The 17639-nt window shown below is 41.9% G+C and overlaps 1 protein-coding gene across 1 annotated transcript in view; it reads right to left on the bottom strand.

The window, feature by feature from the left end:
- LOC127450172 (protein sidekick-1-like) overlaps positions 1-17639 on the bottom strand; it is a 539544-nt gene that overhangs the window by 125604 nt on the left and 396301 nt on the right. The window contains exons 12-14 of the mRNA XM_051714029.1: positions 14154-14256; positions 12373-12546; positions 5189-5325 (exon numbers count right to left, since the gene is read on the bottom strand). Coding sequence (XP_051569989.1) covers positions 5189-5325; positions 12373-12546; positions 14154-14256 — 414 coding nt within the window. The remainder of the gene's footprint in view (positions 1-5188; positions 5326-12372; positions 12547-14153; positions 14257-17639) is intronic.

The following is a 17639-nucleotide window of genomic DNA, read 5'->3' as shown; positions in this document are numbered from 1 at the left end:
GGGTATCACAGAAGAGGCAGGTGGGAAGGCACGTGAGGCCGAATCGTCCCTCAGAAGGAGGGCGATTCGTGAGCGCCTTGTCTTGAATCTCATGCCCTCGCAGTGAGGGCAGTCTGTCTCCATGAGAGCTGACTCTGCGTGGGCACAGCCCAGACAGAGAATGCAGCTTTCATGCTAATCTGATGGCGGGATGTGCCTCTCACACAAGGAACACTTAAGGAACGACATCTTTAAAAAGACGTGAACACGTAAGCGACTCTTTTATATATATACATATATATTTATACACACAATATACAATATAAAATTGCTTCATAAGGATACACAACACCTGCTGAAGCGCTGCGGGGAATCAGGATGCTGAAGCTGCCTGTTCGCCAGCGAAGCATCAAGCGGCGAGTCTGAGTGATGTTCACCGGAACACTGCAAGTAAGCGGAGAGTCTTCTCGTTGCCGTGAAGATTCTGGCCGCTGACTCATGTAGTCGATGGCGAAGCAGTAGAGGGCTTCTAGATGAGAGATTAATCGCTGTCTTGGAAGAAGAAAATTCTGAGGAATGGTGTTTGTGCACCTGCTTTTATAGTGAACACCATATTAGAATATTGACATTAATGTAGAGAGGTTTCAACTGGGTCATGTGGAAGGACAACTCCCCATATGCGTTAGCATGCAATGTCGGAACTTCTGGTTAAGCGTAAACAATCGTTATGTTATGTACTAACGCAGCATTAAAAATTACAGAAACTTGAGACAAATGATCACAGAATTATAGCAAGGCGATATTGTTTTTCTCCACCTATTTGTTAATGATTATGGGTTTCAGGATGATGGCCAAATATCACAAATATAGAAGCATTTTAGTTATTTTGTTGAGTCTTTATCCATCAATGGAAGAACCTGAGCAGACTAACCTTAAAAGCTATGTAGCCTATTAGCACCTTCACAGCTGTAAAGTTGGACATGTTTTGAGAACTGTAGATAATTATGGGTATTTTAAGGCATATATTGAGTCTAGTCAGAACTTGAAGAATTTGTTGTACCGAGATAATGTACTTACTGCAAATACAGAAGAGGTCCAGACAGCAAGATGCTCGTGTATTACAGGATTCAGGTGATGATAATGTCATGCTGCCGTTTTTCGGATAAAATACAAATATTTTGCGGGAGATGAATGTGTAGTAAGCTCATTGTACACAAAAGTTCAATGTTCTCTCTAAAGCAACTATAAAACAGTACGTATTATTAAAAGCACTATACAAATAAATTTAATTTATACTGACTTAATGTCCACACTGTTTTCCAAATCACCTCTTCCACTTAAGGGAAGACATGCACATTCTGCAAAGACACTCAAAAGAAAGTGAATTGCAGGCAGGAAAAATTCAGGAAAGAGGAAAATCAGAATACAATTCATTTCAAACGTGATAAAACATCTCACTACTGTACACTTCTCATCTAATAATTATGGTCTTTCACTGTAGCATTTAGCATCACAGCATGAAAACAGTTGAAAACATCGTCACTACTCACAGATGGTTCAGGTAAAATACCGTTCCTTTTTATACTCAGTAATAATGCCATTTCCAAACATTTGAAGCATTCACAAAGGCCAACGCTGAATAGAAATGAACAAACTCAAAATTCACCTGTTAGCACAATAATGCTATAATTTATATGTAATTCATTGCGCTCCATTTCTGGACGTCTATCGTAGCCGGACTGTAACGGTGGATAATATAAGTAATCCCCGCTGTTGATTTCTTGCCAATAAAATGAAAAGAGCACACAAACAAATTATTCCAAGCTTTTTCAAACAGATGTTCCTAAGTCAATCCTTCTGTAGGCAGCCAATTGAAGAAGCAGCATCTGGGACTGGAGCACTTTGCTTTGCAAGTGGTTTCTGATCATAACATTGCTGTTTTAGATAAAACTTTAGTTTTGCTTGATTATTAGGATAACCATTAACTGCTAACATTGTCTGGGGAATTTTGAAGACATCTTACAACATTTAAAAAGCAAGAATCTAACCGAATGACATGCAAGCAAGCAGAGACCTGTTACACACAAAACGCCAACCAATCGCACTTCTGCTAACCAACCGGAAATTCCACCCACCTAGTGAGTGGACTTGCTGAGAAAATTGTGGATATTTCCTTTGTTAGGATATGCAGAGTGGCAGGTGCTACACACAGCCAGAAACAGAAAAACGTTTGACAGACTTTGGCACATTTTACTCTTATTTTTAGTTCTTCTGAAGTAAAAAAAAAAAATATTAAAAAGAGAAATTATCACAGAAAGTTTCATTCTCATTTTTTGAAAGAGAAAATTCAAATGTAGAAATGTAAAACTATTATTTTTAACAATGATTTTTCATTGCATTGCTAGCTTTAAATTGGGAAACTGTCCCAGAGAAAATGAAACCTGGGTCTTTGAAGGTAAACATTTCAGTGCGAGAGAGAGCAGGTTTTTCTCACGTGTGCCGATAGGTGTTTCTAATGGGACTTCCCAGCCCTATTACACCCAGCAGCACCAGTAATCTTCACCTCCACTCCAACACATTCCTCACTGTCCTCTTCCAGCACGATAACATCAATCTGCTCGAGTGGGTTTTTCCCTGGTTCTTTGCAGTGCAGCCTTTAACAACACAGTAAAGGGGCGACACTACTTAGCTCAGATCATCTAATAGCATGCACTGTTGACACATAGAGCAGCTGTGTGCTTGCTCTGAACTGGCTAAACTTTCACCTCCATTATGGGTTTTGAATAAGGCATTGAGCTAAGTAGACTCTACAGAACTCAGGAATCTCTGATAAAGATGGCCTGCTGGGTGGGCTTCATTACATTTATCTATGATTGGGAAGGTTAATGTTATTAAAATGAATTGTATTCCAAAATTTAACTACCTGCTACAGTCTCTCCCTGTAGATGTCCCCCTCTTTTATTTCAAGCAATTTGATAGCATAATGAAGTCCTTCATTTGGAATGGTAAACGTCCCAGATTACATTTCAGTAAGCTGCATAGGCCGACTGACAAAGGTGGACTAGGCCTACCCAAGATTTTGTTTTATTATTATGCATTCGGTTTCAGACATTTGGCTCATTGGTCACTTCCACCTGAGAGAGCCCCTCCCTGGTTTTGTATAGAACAGGAAGTTCTTGCCCCTATTTCACCACTGCAAAACCTTTCTATCGAACTAATCAGAGAAGTTATGTTACACCCCGTTATCTTGCATAAGGGGTTATAGTGATTGAACTCAAGATGGCGCCGAGTATGGCTGCTGCGTTGCGAGCTCCGACACAACATAGTAGTGTTTTGTTTGTTTTGTTCACAATTCTTATGTTTTTTGTCTTGGATGTTGTCTGCCTTATTGTCTACGACAGACAAACACTTTTGGACATTGGTTCAGCAATTTCACACCGTAAACCGGACTTCAAATTTCTCAATGCCTACCCGCTGTTTACAAACACGCAAGCGGAGCCCTTTGTCTGGGCAGCGGGCGCGGAAACGCAAAAGAAAAGGGGAAACAGAGCCGGCGTTCTCGCAAATCGACCCCCGCTACCCACTATTCTACTGGAAAATGTTCAGTCTCTGGATAACAAGCTCTGCAAGCTGAAAGCGTGGATCTCTTTCCAACGAGCGACGAGGGACTGCTGCATTATCTGCCTTACGGAAACTTGGATGTCTGCGGAGATTCCAGACTCAGCCATTGAACCCGTGGGGTTCTCTGTGCACCGAGCGGACAGAGCGAAAGACCTGGGTGTTCCTGGGTGTCCACATCACTGAGGAACTCACATGGTCCATCCACACTGAAGTCGTTGTGAAGAAGGCTCATCAGCGCCTCTTCTTCCTGAGACGGCTGAGGAAGTTTGGAATGAACCGCCACATCCTCACACGGTTCTACACCTGCACTGTAGGGCAATAGCACAGCCCACAACCGCAAAGCACTGCAAAGGGTGGTGCGAACTGCCAGACACATCATCGGAGGTGAGCTTCCCTCCCTCCAGGAAATATATACAAGGCAGTGTGTGAAAAAAGCTCGGAGGATCATCAGAGACTCCAGCCACCTGAGCCATGGGCTGTTCTCACTGCTACCATCAGGCAGGCGGTATCGCAGCATCAGGACCCGCACCAGCCGACTCCATGACAGCTTCTTCCCCCAAGCAATCAGACTTCTGAACTCTTGATCTCCCACGATCAAATACATCAGCACTGCACTTTATTACCCTTACTCTTATATCTCACACCGGACTGTCATAAATTATATTATATTATATTATATTCTCTCTTAACAACTGACTTTCAACTGACAGCCTGAATGTCAATACAGTGCAATACTGTACATTCTATATATATATATACTTTTTTATATATTTTTATTTTTTATTTTTATTGAATAATGTGTATCTATATAGTGCGTATTGTATACTGTACAGTGTATGTTATTATTTGTATATTGTTGAGTGTAATTATGTGTATATCAGATGTTTAAATTGTGCTGTGTTAATTTGATGTTATTGTAAATTGGTATATGTCTCATCACTGTCACGACTGCTATGTTGATCGAAACTGCACCCAAGAATTTCACACACCATTGCACTTTTGTATATGGCTGTGTGACAATAAAGTGATTTGATTTTAGTGGGGGTTTAATGTTAAATGTGATTCATTATATATATGTTGTGATTTTTCTATGAATCGATAAAAATGTCAATAAACAAAAAAACAGTTCTCAAAAAAAAAAAAAGATGGCCTGACAGAAAGGCCTGTGAGAAAGTTTTAGGCCATTTGATGGAATTGTCACTTGTCCATTTGGGGCAGTGTGGTGTTGTCACCACATCTCACATTTGTTGCTCTTGTGCATGTGTTTTTATGCCTTGCAAACGTAAAGCTGATGTAATTTCTGCGCCGCTAGCGTCACCAAACTTGCATAAATAAACGCTTTTTTTTTAATACAGCTTTTTCAAAAACTCCTACCATCTGCTGTTGATTGTACAAACAGATAGGTTGCATCCAAAATCTGGAAAATGTTGCCTTCAGAGGCTGGAACTGTGCCTATTTCATTGAAGACCCAGTAAGATTGGATATTGTGTCATTGGACATGGGGTTATAGCTGGAGGAACAATGCAAAAAATGAAAAAACCGAAAAAAACAAAACAAAAATGTGTGTGAGAATCTGTTTGTATCTTACTGTTCTCTGACAGCTCGACAACATAATGCAGTAGAGGGCTGTTTCCATCAAAGGGTCTCATCCAGTACAGATCCACACTGCGGCTGTCATTGGTGTTCAGACTGGCCTGAAGGTTACGAGGTGAATGTGGCAGCTCTCTGTGAGAAGATAGGACAGCGAATACTCAAAAACTACTCAAAAAACTTTTTATGATGGAGTATTTTATGAACATATTAAAACACATGTAGTTTCTGTTTCAATTTTTTTTTCCAGAGCTGACTTTAGATAAAAACACCTCATATTAGAAACACATTCAACAACACTTGCCTCTGTGACAGCAAATACAAATCTGAAAGCTACAGGTATATATGTAGATATATAACATATTGAATATATATATAAAAAAATTAATCAGCGGAATAAACAATTGGGAATTTTTTGGCCCTAAATGTAAACAAATTTCTGAGGCTTTTTTTCTTTACTTTTGAAGTCATAATACTGCCACAAGTCTCTTTTAATTTCTGACTTTGCTTAATTTCAAAACTAAGAAAAGGTAGAGAGAAATCATTTTCAGATTTTCACATATTTTCAATCTTACTGCCGTCTCGTCTGTTCAAAAAAAAATATTGCGATTTTTCAAATTCAGCTCCAATATCACAGCCAGTTGGAAAAATTAAATAATTTCAACTTAAACCAATATTGCATTTTCTTTTATCTATTTAGGCTGAAAGAGGGTACTCTGGGACATTTGGTAATGTGGGACACCTAAAGTCATCAACACATTGCTCATGCTCAATTACAGGTAATGTACAGTTAGCCTGTCATATATAACTCCCTTCAGGGTAATACAAGAGGGGTCCTGAATACCCTGTACCTTATTTTACATTATCCCTTACTTTCATGACAATATGTTATACATATAAATAGCAATCTTGAAAACACATGAAATTTTATTTATGTGCATCTTTAAGTGTACAGTACATGTTTATATACAGTATACATGTAAGGAATAATTGACGAAGGACCACTGAATTGTTGAAAAATAATGCACACCCGAGGTGGTAATGCGGTCAGGATGCGCAGCGGAGCATAAATATAAGTATATTTATATTTACACCACTGGTCTGTTGAATGCTTGATTCTGATTGGTTGACGGATGTTCTAAGGTGTGCAATTATTTTTCAAGTAAATGCATGGCTAGATAGATGTAGAAGTAGGTTCAGGTCTTGACCGCATAACGGTTCCATATCACTTCGCCTAATTATTTCAGTTTTTTCAAAGAGCCCTACAGGCTACCACAACAAAATGACCAATTAAAACAAAGACATTGGTTAAAGTAAATCGGTTAAGAACATCAAACAATGTCTAAAGAGCCCTCACAATCCCTCGTCTCCCTCTCCCTACACACGCATGCACTACCTTGTTACTCCAATGCCGAAAAGCAATGCATCCCCTGTTGCTAGTTCTAAAGTGATGTTTTCAAACTAGCAACGAAGGCTTTAGCTGTATCAAAGCTAGATACACTTGATCAATACAACAGTTTCTATATTATCTGAAATATCTCTGGTAAACATCCTCACGCCCCCCTCCCCCTCTAACACACACACTCCCACACACGTGGACACACATAAATTATACATGTTACGCACACACTTACTCGCGAGAGAAAGACAGAGCCGTCATGTCAGTGCAAACCTGCATCTCAGTAGGGTCTGAAAAAAGTTGTTAAGGTTTACAACGGAAATATGGTGACACTCGCTGCTGCTGAGAAGTGCTTAAATTACATCTTGGCGATTTAGAAGCGATGTTAAATCTGCCGAGAGCTGCAACAAAAAAAGGTAATCCAAGAAGCGATCTCTCTCATTTTCTGAGTTTCTCTCTTTCCATCCCTCAAACACAAACACACACACAAACTCTCACACACACGCACAAACGCACTAACTTATTACTCCAGTGAGTCCTCGAGTAAAGCAGCGCAAGCTTCGCTATCCTCCATTGCTAGTTGTAAAGTGACGTTTTAGAACTAGCAACGAAGGCTCGGACTGTATTAAAGCAAGACGCTGAATCCGTGGCGAAAGAAAGTAGTTCCTCTCATAAGAGCGTTTTAGGGACGAAAACCAGAAAATGTCTTAAGATAAAACCCTGAACGATGTCTTAAGGTATGGTAACTGTGGTATAAGCAGAATAATTGACTCTGGCCCATTGAATTGTTTAAAAATAACGCACACCTGAGGTGTAACGGTCACTTTGCTGTGCGTCATGACTGCATTACCACCTCGGGTGTGCATTACTTTTCAACAATTCAACAGTCCGTCGTCAATTATTCCTTACATATATATATATATATATATATATATATATATATATATATATATATATATATATATATATATATATATATAGTATATATTTATATACTGTATACCTTATCTAAATAAATCTTCTAAACTAAATAAAAAGATTTATGTATAATGCTGTTGTTTAGATTATTAAATATTCAGCTGAAATTGTTAGACTCTTCAGCTAAAGGCATTTTAACAGCATGTGATCCCTGCAGATGCATTGGTCTACACAGAGAAGTCGTAGAGACAACGGCTGGGTGACTTCAGCAACTGGGGAACGTCGTCCTGACAGCCTGCCTGATCCCACACAATCATCTGATGCCACTATAGCATCTCCACCAGTTTAATGAGGAGCCAGAAAACCCACAAACACATTATGAGTCTTACTTCCACACAACATTAGCCTCATGAAATCTGCATAAAAGACACACACCCGCTGGTTCCTGCTGGCTCTGAGCAGTTTATTTCTGGGGAGCTTCCGAGGGGTTTTTATTTCCTCATCATATTGCGGTAAGGCATAAAAGCAAAGGCTTTAAGTGTTAAAAATGTTTACACAGCTAAGGTTCAGGTTTTATTTTGGGGTTTAAGGATTCAGCTGGCAGACACGGATCACAAATGGAGTTTCAAATAGCTGGGGCCAGAGAAATTTACCCACTCAAGGACTGGTTAAAAGGTCAAATGGTTTGGTCAGTGACATTTTTCAGGACAGGTAGTTAGAATAGCACTCTATCACATAAATATGCAACCAGCATTTGAAAGCCAGGGTTTAAAAGCATAAAAAACATGGGAAAAAAATGCGGTTTCCTCTTGAGAAATCCTTTTGATTAAATAAATGCCTTTGAAAGTTACAATTAGCAGACCTTTGATTGTGGATAAGCCGTTGAAATCCAGATGGAAAGGTTAAGGAGAAAAAAGGTTACTGAAAGAAAGGTCAGTGTACATGCTCCTGCTGAGAGTAGCATTTTGCTCAGATAGTGTATGGAGATGCAGCAGTGGGTGAAGTAACAAAAAACATGAGGAACATTATTGCAGAACAATATACAAGATTTTTACATTTTCTGAGGAAATTGTGAGCAGTTCTTGCCCATGCAAAACTCTCTACCACAATGCTAGGGTGTTGTGGGTGGTTGCTATGGTGTTACTTGATGGTTGCTAGTGGTTGCCTTTATGTCTTTCTGATGTTCTGGTCTCTAGATGTGGCTTGGTTTCCTTAATGTAAATCTAATGGGATTATTTTACCCGTTTTAATTTGCCAGTTGAAAATCATAGGTCTCAATAGGCAGCATGATTTAGAGTATTATGCATGTCATGTTAACAGCACAAATTATACGGGACAAGTTCCAAAGTTTAATACATGGGCCAGAAACATACAGTGCATCCGGAAAGTATTCACAGCACTTCACTTTTTCCACATTTTGTTATGTTACAGCCTTATTCCAAAATGGATTAAATTCATTATTTTCCTCATAATTCTACAAACAATACCCCATAATGACAACGTGAAAGAAGTTTGTTTGAAATCTTTGCAAATTTATTAAAAATAAAAAACGCAAAAAATCACATGTACATAAGTATTCACAGCCTTTGCCATGACACTCAAAATTGAGCTCAGGTTCATCCTGTTTCCACTGATCATCCTTGAGATGTTTCTACAACTTGATTGGAGTCCACCTGTTGTAAATTCAGTTGATTGGACATGATTTGGAAAGGCACACACCTGTCTATATAAGGTCCCACAGTTAACAGTGCATGTCAGAGCACAAACCAAGCCATGAAGTCCAAGGAATTGTCTGTAGACCTCCGAGACAGGATTGTATCGAGGCACAGATCTGGGGAAGGGTACAGAAGCATTTCTGCAGCATTGAAGGTCCCAATGAGCACAGTGGCCTCCATCATCCATAAATGGAAGAAGTTGGAACCACCAGGACTCTTCCTAGAGCTGGCCGCCTGGCCAAACTGAGCGGTCGGGGGAGAAGGGCCTTAGTCAGGGAGGTGACCAAGAACCCGATGGTCACTCTGATAGAGCTCCAGCATTTCTCTGTGGAGAGAGGAGAACCTTCCAGAAGAACAACCATCTCTGCAGCACTCCACCAATCCGGCCTGTATGGTAGAGTGGCCAGACGGAAGCCACTCCTCAGTAAAAGGCACATGACAGCCTGCCTGGAGTTTGCCAAAAGGCACCTGAAGGACTCTCAGACCATGAGAAACAAAGATTGAACTCTTTGGCCTGAATGGCAAGCATCATGTCTGGAGGAAACCAGGCACCACTCATCACCTGGCCAATACCATCCCTACAGTGAAGCATGGTGGTGGCAGCATCATGCTGTGGGGATGTTTTTCAGCGGCAGGAACTGGGAGACTAGTCAGGATCGAGGGAAAGATGAATGCAGCAATGTACAGAGACATCCTTGTGCAGAGCGCTCTGGACCTCAGACTGGGGCGAAGGTTCATCTTCCAACAGGACAACGACCCTAAGCACACAGCCAAGATAACAAAGGAGTGGCTCCGGGACAACTCTGTGAATGTCCTTGAGTGGCCCAGCCAGAGCCCAGACTTGAACCTGATTGAACATCTCTGGAAAGATCTGACAATGGTTGTGCACCGATGCTCTCCATCCAACCTGATGGAGCTTGAGAGGTCCTGCAAAGAAGAATGGGAGGAACTGCCCAAAAATAGGTGTGCCAAGCTTGTAGCATCATACTCAAAAAGACTTGAGGCTGTAATTGGTGCCAAAGGTGCTTCAACAATGTATTGAGCAAAGTCTGTGAATACTTATGTACATGTGATTTTTTTTTTCTTTTTTTTTTCTTTTTTTCTTTTTAATAAATTTGCAAAGATTTCAAACAAACTTCTTTCACGTTGTCATTATGGGGTATTGTTTGTAGAATTTTGAGGGAAAATAATGAATTTAATCCATTTTGGAATAAGGCTGTAACATAACAAAATGTGGAAAAAGTGAAGCGCTGTGAATACTTTCCGGATGCACTGTATTCTATACAAGCATGTGTACACAGACACTACTTGCTACTCATTCAGAAATGTGTCCACAATTCGTAACATGTTGGATTCTCAGTGTTGCTGGGACAGATATTTGAATGTAGCAGACATTTGAAGGTAACTCTTGAGTACTAAATGTTTATTACCACCACAGTAATGCCTTAACGCCTTGCCTTAGTAAGCACCACCAATAAGTGTGAGAATCTACAGTAGCCGAACACCCATGTGAATACTGTACCTCAAAGTGTACAGTAACACTACAGACCTGTATCCAAACTGCAATGAAGCATTTAAGCAAGTACAGTATTTCTGGGTGCTTTTTTTTCCCCTGTATGTTTGCCCTTTCAAGGCTGGGGTTTTGAAAGTTTGCTCAAGACCCCAAGTTATGTCTGTCTTGTGTTTCGTTTTCTGTCCCTGTGTGAGTGCACGGTTTTGGTTGTTACTTCCCTGCCATGCGCTCCTCTGTTGGTCTCATGTTTCATGTTCGGAGCATGGTGTCTGGATCCTGACTTCCCTGTCTGGTTCGGTTGGTGTTGGGATCCGGACACTCATGCTCCTTGTTCTGTCTGTTTTTGATGTGAGTGCATTGCGTGTATGTCATCTTGGAGGCATGCACTCATGTCAATCTCTTCGGTCTGTCTTGTTTCATGTACGGAGCATGGTGTCTTGATCCTGACTTCCCTGTCTGGTTCGGTATCGGTCTGTGTTGGGATCCGGACACTCATGCTCCACGTTCTGTCTGTTATTGACGTGAGTGCATTGCACTTATGTCATCTTGGCAGCATGCACTCGCATCAACAGTTTATGTCTGTCTCTCACAAACACGGGTGCGCCTCTTGTGGCGTTTGCCTTGCAATGAATGCTCAGGCTTTGTCTAGTGTGAGAATGTATCACATCGCTTTGTTTAGCGTTGCTACGTATTCTCTTGTCTTGTCTGTCGGTTGGCATGAGCATATGTTGCCTTATTGTCTTGGCGATGTGCGCTCATGCCATTTGGGTGTTTTGTGTCTTGTGAGTGCATGTGGCTTTGTTTTGTTTCTGTATTGCCGCGTGTCTCTCAGGTTGTTGGTCTCGTTCCAGTCGGTCTTGTTTCGTGTCTCATGTCAGTCCTTTGTGACTCCTTCTGTCGGTTCCGGTCGGTCCTGGTTTTCTGTTTGTCTGCCCCAGTCTAGCTCCAAGGAATCGCCTGCGCTGGATGGAGTTTTTCCCCTTCGGGGTTGTTTATGTTTGTTTCTTGTGGTTTTTTTGGATTAAATAAATCCGTTTGACTTTTTCATTCTGCGTTTGGGTCCTGCCTCTGCTAAATCTCTGACACCTTTTTAAAGAAAGAAATCTGATGGGTTTGAAATTTTAAAAACAACAGATATACCTAAAATAAATAAAGGCAAACAAGTATTAGGACACTTTCTGGTTGTCAAATATTAGTGGAACTTAACCAAAGTAGTCCATATGTGATGAACTACACCTTTAGATACTCTGATAGGGTACCTGTGTGAACTTGAGGGGAACCAACTTCAAACATTCACTAAAAATCACCAGAAGGCTAGTTATTTAAAATTCATTGCAAAAATGTCTTAGGAGAAAAGATGCTCTGTGAAAATATCTAGCATCATTTATTTGCAAATGTTGCACTTGTTTTGATGTTTTTTGTATAATAATGGAATGACATTCAGACACTTTTAAGAGTGTCTTAAGTGTTCAAATACTTCTTGGTGTGACTGTATTTCAAGTACTCACTTAAGTACTCACCATTCAAAGCCAGCAATCCAAAAAATGACTCATTACACATAACTGAAAGGTGACACGCATCCATCAATACAGTGGTGCATTAGTCAGCCTAATGCTTAGAAACGCTATGTCACTCACATGACCTCCAGACGGACGGACTTGGAATCGTTGCCGGCCTGAGATATGACATCACAAGTGTAGTCCCCGATGTCCCCAGACCAGGTTTGACTGATGTGCAAGGAGCCCTCCTGCAGGCTGATACGTCCCCCTCTGGTCTGGCTCACTAACTCCTCATCCTTTTTCCACACGTACCTGCCAAGTGAAGGAGATGGGAGAGAAGGACAACTCTATCACAGTCAGGCCAACAGAGGGGGAATGCGGGAAACAGTGTCGGCTCAATGATTTCCAGTGTATTAGTATGGAATTAGCTATACAGCGTTACACATTGCACTTTGAATCAACTTCAACTAACAGTACAATCAAAACAGATGTGGAGCATTGGGCTTTAGTGTAAGAAGCAGTGCAGCACGATGTTATTATTGTTAAGAAAAGCTGAAAATTAAAACTAAATGAAAAAGTTTTTGTTAGCTAAAGTACAAAAAAAAAAAAAAAAAAAAGTTATTTAAAAAAATAATACAAATGAAAAAAAAAAATCATGTCTCCAACATGAACTAAAATAAAATAAAAATGACCATTAATTAATTTTATATTAGACTTGGGCCTAAATAATTAAACTAAAAACTAATTAAATTAGTTTATGATGCATAGTGTAAGATGAATAATAATAAATAATTCTTAAATATTAGTACAAAAATTATTATAAAATTTTTAATCTTATAAAATAAAATATTATAAAATTCAAAACATTTATAACCCGCCTTCATGAAAGTGCCACTGGATAGCAATAACACTAGAAAGCCCTGACATATTAAACAGCGTTAAACATGTTTAACCCGCCTACTGTCGTTCAGGTCATTTGTGGCCCGTATTAAAAACCATTCAAAATGCATACATTTGCATTTAAAAAAAAAACAAAAAAACAAAAAAACGCACTAAATATCCCACTTAATGAAAATCTGTTTTATTTTTGTCCCAAAATGTATAATGATGTGTAAAAATGTTTTATATTGATTGAATATTAATGGAGTAACATATTGTTTTTAAGATTAAAAAAAAAGTTTAAAAACTTGGCAAACATTGGCCATGGATGTCTTAATTTACATTTATTTAAATTTCTTATTTATTCTGCTTGTAGAAAATCAACAATGTACATTTTAGAATAACAATTATAGCCTATTTTACAAATTAATCTCTATTACCTTTTCCAGCTTTTCACGTCCATTGCAACACTTTCCTTCCTTCCCAATAATGTCAAACAATGGAGCAATGGGGAGCCTTTATCCCCACTGAACCCTATTATATAAATCATGTTTGTAAACTTGTAAGCCTCTCTGTGTGTGTCTGTGTGTTTGTGTGTGGATGTGCAAACAAAAACTAACACTGAGTTTCACTGAGGGTAAACTAACAAAATCAAACCTAAACTGAACAGACAAAATAAAATGAAAAATAAATAAAAATAAAAAATAATATATATATATATATATATATATATATATATATATATATATATACACACACTTTGTGATGAGGAGGAGGGCGTGGCCGGGCTGTGATGGAGCACAGCTGGCGCTGAATCAGCTGATCAGCGGGAGAGTGAGATAAGGGGCAGCCGGAGGCGCCGGTTCGAGAGACTGAGAGAGAAGCACGTGGCTGCATTGCATGTGTGTCTGTTAATTAACGCTGAATGTTCAGCCAGTTCCCGCCACCTTCTTGCCCATCCTTGAACTGTTACAAGTATATATATAAAATAACTCTAGAGTTGCCCACATGAGTGCAGTGGCTGTTTCATCATCACCCACCTCACCACTACACGCGGGTCATGGGTTGCACCACACTCCAGAATGGCTGTCGTCCCTTTGATAACACGTCTGTCCATGGGAGGGCTGGAAATAGAAGTGCGACCTTGGAGCAAACGAAACAATAATCTTTCTGTAGGAGTTTAACATTTCCAAGAATCAAAGAGATATGCTTTGGTTTTGTAAGAGGCATTAGGCAGAATGTTAGGAACCGACAGCCTTAGTCACTGCTCACCATTCACTTTTGTTGCAATGAATGTGAATGGTGACTGAGGCTGCCAGTCTTTTACATTCTGCTTAACATGATGACAGAATTGCAATTTTTGGATGAACTATCCATTAAATTATTTTATTTCTGCCTTTACCAAAATAATAATAATTATCATTTGACAACATACTTATGCAATGTTATTTTGCATAAATAGTTGAGAAATTAATGCAAGCAATACATTAAGTAACTTTATCCCTGAGGGGACACCATTTATCAATACTGTATTTCTGATATTAAAGAACCTATGACATTTAATCAGAAAGGTAAATATCTGTAAAAAAAAAAAAGAATTGGTCAAGCTGACTACTGGTCTATCTCTAATTCTGCATAATAAAATACTGCTTCAAAGTCAAACACAACAGTATGCACCTTTTGAGTTTTCCCAGAATCAAATGGCTAAGCTTTGCTATATCACAGCCTCCTGTGAACACGTCAACAGCTGAGCTTGTTTCCCTCCTGCTGAGACATTGCCAGGACTTTACATACACTGATCAGTGTGTAATAACAAGTCTGGATGCTGCAGATATCTTCTTGCAAAGCTGTGCTCAGAAGATACTTTACATGTTTTATTCTCTGCTGGCACTGCTCCGATGCTGGGCTCTGGTTGTTAAAGGGATAGTTCACCCAAAAAATATCCTGGTTACTTGCATAACCTCCGTTCCCTGATGGAGGGAACGAGAAGTTGTGTCAATGTAGTGACACTAGTGGTCACTCTTGGGAGACCGAAACACCTCTGGTCTTTGAAAAAAGGCCAATGAAAATTGGCGAGTGGTATTTGCATACCACTCCCCCGAACATACAGGTATAAAAGGAGCTGGTATGCAACCACTCATTCAGGTTTTGTGCTGAGAAGCCGAGACAAGGCCCCGGCCATTTCAGCGGGTAGTCCAGCGTTGTGACAGAAGGGACACAACGTCTCATTCCCTCCATCAGGGAATGGAGGTTACGCAAGTAACCAGGAGGTTCCCTATCTGTCACTCACTCGACGTTGTGTCGATGTAGTGACACTAGGGGTCCCTATACGAAATGCCACAACTGGCTGAACTGTGTTACGTGAACTGGCGGTGTGTGATGGGCAGACCACTGTGTGTCTTGTAGCCAGCGCACCAGGCCGACACGTAACCTCCCCCAACGCTGTTATGGGTGTCAAACGGCCCTTCGGGGACAAGTCGACTGCCCAAAAGATAGAGACAGGCTAGCCCAGTTGTGGCCTCTTATCCTCTTTTCATCCTCTCCCCAAAAAAAGAGTTAACCGACTGGGGCCACCAGGTCCTTGTCAGGGGGGTGTCCCTCCCAAGGGGAAGACACCGCAGAGACCACACCCCTCCCGGGGGGGGGGCGTATTTTGAGTGGAAATAGGTCACATGGTCTTGCCAAGCTTTGTCGGAAGTATGTCATGTGGAGAAGTCCCATGGTAGGTCCTACCCTACAGTAGAGGGGCCTTTGCCCAAGGAAGATGCAGTTTATCAACAGGGAAACGAATTAGCGGAAGATATACATCACATGGGGAACCAACACATGTGGAGCACCTACCCCAGTACAGGGCTTAGTTAACACATGTACTGAGCCGGCAGCAAGTTTCTATGCAAACTCGTCTGCCACAGGGCTCGGAGGAAATCATCCAGGGAACACAGTTTGTGAACACTACTGGGAGTCAACAGCACACGTCTTCAGCTCAGGGGAGGTGAAAGGCGCTATGCGCAAGCGATACACCCGGCCAGCTGTCCCGGAGATTTTAGAACCTTGCAAAGGTGTTGGGTGTTGCCCAGCCCGCTGCTCTGCAAATGTCTGTTAGAGAGGCGCCACTGGTCAAGGCCCAGGAGGCCCCACATTCCTGATAGAACGGGCTCGTAGCCCTGCCAGGGGCGGCTCGTCCTGGGTGTGATATGCCATTGTTATGGTGTCAATAAGTCAGTGGGCGATCCTCTGCCTGGAGACAGCGCTTCCTTTCCGCTGTCCACCAAAGCAGACAAAGAGCTGCTCAGAGACTCTTAAGCTCTGCGTGCAATCCATATAGATGCGTAAAGAGCGCACCGGACACAGCAATGTCAGGGCTGGGTCTGCCTCCTCCTGGGGCAGCGCTTGCAGGTTCAACACCTGATCCATAAAAGGGGTTGTGGGAACCTTGGGCACCCCGGTCAGGGTCTCAGGATCACGTGAAAGTAGCCCAGACCGAACTCCAGGCACGTTTCGCTGACAGAGAACGCTTGCAGGTCTCCTACTCTCTTGATGGAAGTGAGCGCAGTCTTCAAAGAGAGTGCCTTAAGCTCAGCTGACTGCAGGGGCTCAAAAGGGGCGCCCTGTAGACCCTGAAGAACTACAGAGAGGTCCCATGAGGGAATGAGGTGCAGTCTGAAGGGATTCAACCTCCTGGAGCCTCTCAGGAACCTGATGATCAGGTCGTGCTTCCCTAAGGACTTATCGTCCACTGTGTAGTGGTGTGCCGCTATAGCGGCTACATACACCTTCAAGGTGGAGGGGGACAGCCACCCTTCCAACCTCTCCTGCAGGAAGGAAAGCACTGATCCGACTGCACATCTCTGGAGGTCATCGCGTCGGGAAGAACACCACTTAGCGAACAGACGCCACTTCAAGGCATACAGGCGCCTCGTAGAGGGGGCCCTAGCCTGAGTGATCGTGTATACCACCGCGGGTGGTAGGCCACTTAAGTCTTCCGCACCCCATCCAGGGGCCAGACATGGAGATTCCAGAGGTCTGGTCGTGGGTGCCAGATGGTGCCCCGCCCCTGAGAAAGAAGGTCATTCCTCAGGGGAATTCGCCGGGGGGGGGGGCTGTCGTGAGGAGAGTGAGGTCCAAGAACTGCATCCGGGTGGGCCAGTAGGGTGCTACCAGGATGACCTGCTCCTTATCCTCCCTGACCTTGCACAGGGTCTGTGCAAGTAGGCTCACTGGGGGAAACATATATTTTGCTGTGTGCCAGCGTGTCTATGCTGAGAGGTGCCTCGGTCAGGGCGTACCAGAGCGGGCAGTGGGAGGATTCTTGGGAAGCGAACAGGTCTACCTGTGCCTGCCCGAATCGACTCCAAATCAGCTGGACCACCTGAGGGTGGAGTCTCCACTCTCCCCTGAGGGTAACCTGTCGTGACAGCGCCTCCGCTGCAGTGTTGAGGTTGCCCGGGATGTGAGTGGCTCGCAGCAACTTGAGGTGCTGCTGACTCCAGAGGAGGAGATGGCAGGTGAGTTGTGAAATACAACGG

Source organism: Myxocyprinus asiaticus, chromosome 13 (genome assembly GCF_019703515.2).
Source record: "Myxocyprinus asiaticus isolate MX2 ecotype Aquarium Trade chromosome 13, UBuf_Myxa_2, whole genome shotgun sequence".
Lineage (NCBI taxonomy): Eukaryota > Metazoa > Chordata > Actinopteri > Cypriniformes > Catostomidae > Myxocyprinus > Myxocyprinus asiaticus.
The sequence above is the reverse complement of the archived record's forward strand: the minus strand, read 5'-3'. Positions and strand labels throughout refer to the sequence as shown.